The 8,603-nt window shown below is 51.2% G+C and overlaps 1 protein-coding gene across 1 annotated transcript; it reads left to right on the top strand.

Annotated features, from left to right (window-relative positions):
• The first annotated feature begins 4,824 nt into the window (after positions 1–4,824).
• Positions 4,825–7,433, top strand: NKX3-1 (NK3 homeobox 1). Its single transcript, XM_009696417.1, has 2 exons — positions 4,825–5,089; positions 7,024–7,433. Exons 1-2 carry the CDS (start codon positions 4,825–4,827, stop codon positions 7,431–7,433), a joined length of 675 nt encoding a protein of 224 aa, XP_009694719.1.
• The last annotated feature ends 1,170 nt before the right edge of the window (positions 7,434–8,603 follow it).

Below are 8,603 nucleotides of genomic sequence, written 5' to 3'. Positions count from 1 at the left end.
GTGGCGGAGAGAACCGCCTGGAAAGCATCGAGGAAAGCCCCCCCTCCGCTCCAGAGCCCAGCTTTCGTCGGGACAGGGGCCGAATCCGAAGGGATTTTGCCACCCCGGAGAGTGGGACGACTCCAGCCCGTCCGTCCCCTCCAGGCAGCTCCTGCGGTCATGTCCCTGCCAAGGCAGGTCAGGAGAGAGGGGGACGCTGCCGCTCCAGCGCTGCGACTTTGGGGACCCGATGGCCAAGGGCATTTATTTATTTACAGACAAATGTTTTGGAGTCTGGCCCTTCCCTCTCCCATAGAGGATTTGCTCCTCCAGGATACCAGCGCGCAGCCATCAAGAGGTTTTCTGCCTAAGGACGACTGAAAAACAGGCTCTGTGCACATCACTGTGCATTCGCTTTTTTTTTTTTTTTTATGAACAGTATTTAATGTTTTTAGTTCCTCTAATGTTTTGAGATACGTTTCTGATTTATATTTCTTAATATCTCCCAGAACAGGTGTTCATTTCTGTCTTTGTTATCATAATTATTTGCAAATAAAAACCAAATTGGTGAAGCTGTGTGTTTTCACTCTCTCACCATTCCTCACTTAGTGTTTTCACTTTTCCCCATCCACAATTTGCATCCGAGCATCAAAACCTGATCCAAAGCAAAACCAAAAAACAAACCCCAAATGAACCTTAACCCTACTAATTAACCCAGAAAGATAATCACCCTGTGGTCCAAGCCTGGGCACCTCCCAAGGTTTAACCCCGTCCCTGACTCTTGGCCAGCATTTTCTTCTCTCCGCTGCTGCTCCCCGAGTGGTAACGTGGGTTTGTAGGCACACAGTGGGGCAGCTCACAGCATCCCGCGGTGGGCTGGTGACATCCGAATTTGAACCGAGAGGTGCAGGATCCCCAGATCAGGATCCATCGGCATCATTGCCTTGCTGGATCAAAGGGCTGTATGTATATTGATTTGTCCATCTCTCTATACGTATTTATGAGACGCAGGAGAGCTGGATGCCATTGCGGTGTCCTGGGGCAGGTGGAAGGGGAGCACAGCCACATCCCGAACAGGCAGCACAAATCCACGGCCTCGCACTTACGGAATAAACCCTGTGAGACCCCGTTAGACCGACACAAATGTCAGGCTGCCCACGGCCCCCCCAGGGCAGGCTTTACTCCTGTTGGGGAGGGGGGGAAAAAAACCACACAGAGATCATTGCCTGATGCAAAATGTTGGTTTAACAGAGATCTTTCCACTACAACGCTGAGATATCCCAATGACAGAGCCAGACAGCAACCTGCACATGAGTCCCACCGCACGGGACAGGAAAAATCTCCTCCTCGCAACCTCCGTCCCCCCTCTGGGCTGCTGCCCCCTCCTCCCTGCTCCTTTCCCGACAGCTCCTTATCCTCCCAGCATTTGGCGAAGAAGAGACGTGCAGGAGGCAATTAAGCTTTTATCTCTAATCCCACTCAGCCCCATCACTCCGACGTTCAGTTGCTTCCCAAATGGGATATCCCTGACATCTAAATCAAACCAGAAAAACCCTCTCGGTGAGATAGCCCTGCCACTCCGAGGCTTCGCAGCCCCACCGAGACCCTGGAGATGACTGGGAAAGGCGACAGCCACGCTGGGTGCTGCCCCTTCTCCTCCCCTTCATCCATCCACACTCACTCGGGGATATCTCCCCAAATCAGCTAGGGCTCGGGTCTCTGTCCCGGCTTTGGAGCAGCCAGGGGACGTGACAGGGTCCTTGCACCGGGAAACGGTGCTGGCATCGGGGAAAGCCCTGGCAAAGAGCAGCATCCCCAGTTCGTGGGCTCACCTGCAACTCTTAACGACACCAAGAGTCTTTTTCCCTTGAGGTTCGGCAAGAAAAGGAGGCAAATCACATGAAACTCCCCTCAAATAAACACAGAAATCAAAGGAGGAAATGCCTACCCTCCCCAACTCAGATAAGAAGCCTGAAAATGGGAATCATGAGTGCTGGAGGCATCCTTTATGCCCCTCTGTATGTTTTGGAGGGACTTTCCGAAAGCCCAGTTCCCATGGGGTCAGGCTACCCCTAAAGCCCTGGTGTTTGCTGGGTCCCCTCTGTCACCTGCCTCTCTGCAGCACGGCAGGGCTGTGGCTTTAAACCTCCCATTTCCAGCCCAAATCAGAAATTACCCGCTACACCAACTGCTGCAAAAACCGAGCTTTCCCACCCACCAGCCCGTATTTCCCCAAAGCCTTCTCCTGGACCAAAACTCCTGTCCTGGGCCAAATTACTCACTGCTCATCAGCTACGAGGTATTTTCACTGGGTGAGCCACGGATGCAGGCACTGGCAGCGAAGGGACAAGAGACTCGACCCCAAAAAAGCCGTGCAACGAGGCTGCCCAGGACGGACCTACAGCCAGAGGGGTCAAACACATGGATGGCACCAAGAGATTTCATTAACGGTTACGGTAAAGCTGTGGCCGCAAAGCAGAGGTGTAACAGCCCAGGTCTTTTCAGGAAAATGCTTAACTGAAATGAAATGATCCTCCTGGAAGGAAGAGGACTGCCCAGGTTTTGGGAAGAGAAGCCCTTCTGCCAGCTCATGTGTTCATCTGTGTGCTCAGAACGGTACGGGATGCACAACCAGCCCCAGCCCTAGGTGCGCAGGCGTGTGCTGATCTCCGACAGCGGCAAGGGCAGCCTAAAATCAGCAGGGGTAGAGGCTCTGCGGTGGGAAAATTTGCTCCCAAATTCAGCACAGAGTGGCCCCAGGAACCAGCGAGCATCCCCGCACGGCGCTGCACCCACAGCCACGCTGACCTGCCCTCAGGATGCAGGCCAAGCCCTGGTCCTGCCGGGGGGGACCCATGGGTGCCCTTTGGGGCTCCCCCTCCATCCCAAGCACCCGTGGGCAGCACAGCGGAGTCCAGTTTAAGCACTGGAGCGGGTGGGCAGGGAGGGGTGGGCAGCCCACCCACCCACCGTGGCCACAGCAGCACCTTATACCGGCTCCTAATTTGCTCTCCAGAAGCGATGCCGAGGGGTTAGAGGGCCAGTGGCTGGGTCACGGCTGCAATAATACTCTTAGGCTCCAATTGCTTCATAAATCTTTCCAAATTCCCTTTCTCAGACTACAGGAGGATAATGAGGCTGAATTACTGAAGCCACTGAAGTTTTCCAAGCTTACAGAGAATACGGGGGGATGTTTTCTAAGCCAAGAGCATCAGCAGGTTAAAGAATGAGAGAAAAGGGCAGGTTAAAAGCAGGGTTTGGGGCACGGGCTCCAGGCTGCCGTAACCAAACACCCTCCTATAAAATCAGCAAAGTCTTCAGGGGATTTCAAGGAAATCTATTGTTTCCCATTTTAAGATTAAAAAAACCATGCCTGGGCTTTTCGGTTGAAGAAGAGAGGCTGGGTTTGAGTGAAGGTTTTAGGAATAAAAGAGGTGATGAGTGATACATTATTCCAACAGCAAAAGGAGTTTGCAGACAACAGGGCTATAGGGGGTCACTGTATATATATCAATATATCTCTATATCTCTCTACCCATCGCTCAGAGGGTGCCTGCAGCTCCCAGGGGTGCTGCTCATCTGCGTCCGCAGAGCTGAATCCTCCTCCCGTGGGGGCTTCCCCACCAGATTGCTTTGCCTTATGATGGGGCAAGGTGATTTTGTCATCATGTGCTGCTCACATCTGGGAACGGTCAGAGCTGTTTGTGTGGCGAGCGGGGACTTGTTTTCCAAACAGAAACTCTAGAAGAAGAACTACAAATAAAGTAGATACTTGGGAAAAAAAAATTTAAAAAATCTGTTGTAGCAGAGAGCTCGACTCGTGGTTTTTCTTGGAATCAGGAAGGTTTTGCTCCTTTTGGGTGCCTTTGAACACAGGGCCTTGCAGGGTGGTGTATAAATGTACTAAGGCTTCTTAAATAAATGCTGTCCCATTCCACAGCTGGTCAAGGAATTAGTCTGAGGTTTAGGCATAAATGTTCAGGCAAACTCTCTGCCCCTTTCTGTGCAAGCATTTGCCTCTGGAGCCGCTCTCTGTGTCTCTTATATCTTGACTCGTTTTAAAGCCCTTGTTAGAGCAGCTTTGCAAGGCTGATGAAAATGTCTTTGACATTTTTCCCCTGATTTTCAAAAAACTGAAAGTGCATCAAAGTGGAAGGTTTTGAAGAAAACCCTCAAAGCCCTCAACATACAAAAAGAACCCAAATCCTTTTATTTTCTTCACTTTTTCTCCCTGAAAGCAGCATTTCCCCAAAGAGCTCTAGGGATTACCCTGGGACACAAATAATTTCCATATCCAGGAGCAAGCAGGGCACCAGCTCGCTGGGGCAGGGGATGCAGAAGCTGTCCCCTTGCAGAGCATCCCTCCAAGGCAGCGATGCTGCTCCCCCCTTCCTCTCACCAAAACCCCCACCTTGGGAGCATTTTGATCCCCAAAAAAGGATGAACTCGCTTAAGCATCCTTCTCTTCGTTGTAAAACCTCAGGGGTTATTTGCCAGCAAGGGAGCGACAGGGGGGCAAAGAATGAAGCTGAGGTTTGGCTGTGACCCCATGGATCCATGGGGAAGGGGGTCCTGAGCAAGAGGGAGAAGTAAGCAGCCAGAAACCCCGCGGGAGCCAAGACACAACCGAAGGGCGTAGACTCCTGTCAGGGATCTCCAATCAGGCCCAGGAGGCTTGGCTGCCTGCCGTATAAACGCAGAGCCGGGAGGGTGGGAAGGCAGCGTGCCTCTGGCAGGGAGAGGAAGAGGAGAATGAGTGCTGGGGTGCTCCCTGCAAGGAGGCAGAGAGCACCCGGCAGCACCCCAGCAAGGATGAGCCGGACCCCGACAGCAGCCCAGCAGCCCATGCCCATTTCCTCCAGGCCCCGGACATCCTTCCTCATCCAAGACATCCTCTGGGATGGGGCAGAGAGGGGAGCACAGCCGGAGAGGGGCAAGACCAGAGGGTTTTGCAGCCTGGAAGATGAGGAGCCAGGGGCAGCAGCAGCAGCAGAGGGGAGCAAGGGCAGCTCGGCCATGGGGGCTGCCCCAGGGCACCCCCTGGGGAGCCCTCATCCCCCAGGAGCATCCCCAGCCCAAGCCCGAGGGACATCCAACAAGGTGGATGCAGGTAAGAGGGTGGAAGCTCCTGGCTGAGCCCGCTGGCTGGGGAACGGATCGGCAACGTCTACGCTTGGGTCAATCAAGGGGCAGGATCCAGACCCGGCTGCCTCGAGCATCTCAGAGCCAAATAATCCGTGCTTTAAATACCAGGGAGTATCTGTGCTTTAGCAGTGGGAAAGCAAGAGAAATAGTAACTGCGTGCAAACCTTTTGCCAGGCGCTTCAGATAACTCCAAGGACTGCATCTGCCTAAAATGCCATTGAAAAAAAAAACAAACCACAAACAAACCCAGTCGATGGATTTCTGCAATATCTTGGGAAATAAAGTTCCCTCTTAGCACAGAAGGTCCCTAGCAAGGGCACCTCAGTGCCGCTAGCTCAGAGAGGCAGTTCGTGGCAGTCCTTCACGCAGTCGAGCTCATCAGTGCCTCTGGTCCGGGGATCTTTTGAAAGTTCCCGTGTTGAATTTGTGCTGTTTGCAGCAGGGCTCCGCTTTCCCACATGCTCAGCCCCAATTTCACAGCGTGGTCCTGCCTCTACTGCCGCACATCGCGCGCTTCATTAATAATGATCCTGCTCCTCCTGATACAACGCTGCCAGCATCACTTTCTGGCATGCAACTGCTAAATCCTTTGCAGGGAATAACGTTTCACTGCAGAAACAAAACACACTCAAAAGCAAATTTTTTTTTGACCAGTGCCTCTTGCATTGCAGCAACGTGAGCACGGCTGGGGCTGGGTCTCAGCCTTCCCCTCCCCAGGCAGTCCTGGGCTGAGCTGCAACAGCCAAAAAAGCAATTTTGAACTCTCTAGCGACCGGCTTTTGCTTACTAAGAGAGCCCTTGCCAGGGGAATTTTGGCTTTACATTTCAGTTCTATTAAAAGAAGCTTCTACATAAAAGCAAGTTCAGAAACAGCCATCAGGCTGATTATTAGGAAAATCATTAAAAGCCGTACCAAATCTCCCCGAAAGGGACTAATGTAAATCAGCGCAGCTCCAGGGATTTCAGTGGGACAACCGTGATCTGCACAAGCTGGGAATTAAGCCTGTTGTTTCTATCTTCAGCATTATGTTGACAACTTAAAAAAAAAATATACTAAGAAGTGACTAAAGGAAAAAAAAAATAAAAAGATTGGCCTATTTCCATCCCAAGCTGGACAATGCACAAAAAGGAACTAACTATGTAAATAAATTGACTGAAGGAGTTTTAATAGTTACAGGTGACACTTCCCAGGGAGCTCAGCACCTTTCTGGGTCGCGGCTTGATCGACCCATTGGTCTGACGATAAATCAAGTTGGAGGCAAACACTGACATGCTGCTTTGGAGCTGTGATCTGAGGCCAGGTCTGCAGCTGTACATGTAAACCCAGGCCTAAAGGTTTAAAAATCTTTCCCAAAGTTTCTTGGTGTTGCCTTGGAGTGGTGGAAAAGGGAGGAATTTCTTTTCAATGCTTCCTAAGTGCAGTCTGCTTTAAGCTGCGCTGATTTCCCATGTCTGTGCTATCCTCTGTAGCTTGAGGACAGAAACTTGTTTTCTTTGAGGATCAAGATTTTCCCACAGGCACAGGAGGACGTTTCGAAGAAGTGCATCCAAGCACCAATTCTGCAATAAAAATCTCAAGAGCTGATGATGCCGTACTGTATGTAACAACAGTACCTTGGGGTTTTAGGCAGACCTCCACCAGCATTGCAAAATAACCCTTTGTGGATTATTTTAGTCCCTTGAATCTATGTTCATGTTGAGTGCATGCTTATATGAATTAAGAAAGTGTGATTTCAGAGGGGAAAACCTCCCTTATATGACTTTCAGATGGCATTCACTCCATTAAATGACAATATTTCCGAGAGAATATGAATATTTTGCTCTCTCGGAGGGAAAAAGCAAGTGATTTCCAAGCGGGTTATTTCCAAGCGGGTAATTCTCAGCTCTTTCCTCCCACAGATGCCACAGCACAGACCTACCTGTCCGACTGTGACCCCCCCCCACGACCCCTGCCCATCGCCCACAGCCCCCCCAAGCAGGCAAAGCGCTCCCGGGCAGCATTTTCCCACACCCAAGTCATCGAACTGGAGCGGAAATTCAGCCACCAAAAATACCTGTCGGCCCCCGAGCGAGCCCACCTGGCCAAAAACCTGCAGCTCACCGAGACGCAGGTGAAAATCTGGTTCCAGAACAGGAGGTATAAAACCAAGAGGAAACAGGTCGCCTCCGAAATCAGCAGACTGGACACACGTCTGGCCGGGCAGAAAGCGGCCGAGCTCCCCGGAGCATCACTGCTCACTCTGCGGGGCGACTGGCAGTACCTGCCTTGCCTCTACTACTTGAACGGCTGGAGTCCCTCGTGGTGGTAACCGCTTTTTTAAACAGAAAGCATCCTTTTCACTTTAAAAGTTTGGTGGGTGGTTGGTTGGTTTTTTTTAATACTGCATTGCTCTTTCTAGTGCTAATTAGGGGAGGGAGACCTCGTTCGTAGTAGTGATCAGCATCTTCTAGTTGCTGCACAAGCCTCTCTCATTGCTAACGTTAAAAAAAAAAGCCAAAAAAAAAGCCCAAGATTTTAAAAGTATGGCATTCAGCGCACTTGATAGCACCGCTCTGGGGTCGATGTGCAGCTGTAAAATATCTCAGGCTCTTTTGGGGGCAGAAAGGGATGGTCCAACCCCAGAGACAGCTATCGCCCCTCTCCGCCCCTCCTAAATCACCTGCATCCTCCCGAAGCCTTTGCCCCTTGCTGAGCTCAAGAGGGCAAAAAGCAAACTGCTGATCCTGGGCTGGCACCGAGATGGTCCCAGCTCGGCTGCTTGGGCCACCAGCTGTTGAATGATCCCAAAATTAGGCTTAAAAAAAAGAAAAAAAGGGCAAAAAAAGATAGCATTTCTGCCTTTGATAATTGCTAATGGTCCCAGAGGGGACTTAGAGCCCCCCCAAGATTTCTGCAAGCTGTTGAGCAGCACTCACAGCCTCCACCCAGGGCAAGGTAGGTGGGTTTTGGGGAGAATTAAACCCCTTTCTGCCATAAGCAACCGCAACCTGAAGTGCCCGACGGCCACAGAGTTGCAGCCGGGGACCAGGTTTGCCGGGACGTGAGCCAAGGCAGCCGCCCCGGCCGGGATGGAGCCGTGCCAGCTTACCCCCACCCAAACCCGTCTCTCTGCCCTTCCACGGCCGAGATGCTAACCGTCACCACCGGTGCCTTCCCAGCCTTGAGAAGCCAAACCAGAAAACCTCGAGAACACGGACAATAGCGCAATGACAGATGAGTTTTGCATATCCGGGTGTTGACTCTATTTGAACATTCCCATATAAGCTATTTAAAATAGCAACAGCTTTAAGAGTTCATCACTCCCGTCGGCTTTCAAAGCAGCAAACTCCCTGTTTGCAAGTGAAATCAGCCCGATTCCCAACCCCAAAGCATCAGGGTGGCAAGAAAGTGATACCTTTACAAGTGTTTTTTTAGCGAGATGACAGCTATTTGAACTAGCAGAGTAGCAAGGTTGTGGGTGTTTTTTTTTTTTTTTTGG

Source organism: Cariama cristata, unplaced genomic scaffold, assembly GCF_000690535.1.
Source record: "Cariama cristata isolate BGI_N322 unplaced genomic scaffold, ASM69053v1 scaffold8433, whole genome shotgun sequence".
NCBI lineage: Eukaryota > Metazoa > Chordata > Aves > Cariamiformes > Cariamidae > Cariama > Cariama cristata.
The sequence above is the reverse complement of the archived record's forward strand: the minus strand, read 5'-3'. Positions and strand labels throughout refer to the sequence as shown.

Coding starts and splice junctions, on each gene's coding strand:
- NKX3-1 (XM_009696417.1), top strand. CDS start 4,825: ATGCCCATTTCCTCCAGGCCCCGGACATCCTTCCTCATCCAAGACATC. Junction 5,090..7,023: donor ATCCAACAAGGTGGATGCAG/GTAAGAGGGTGG, acceptor TTCCTCCCACAG/ATGCCACAGCACAGACCTAC.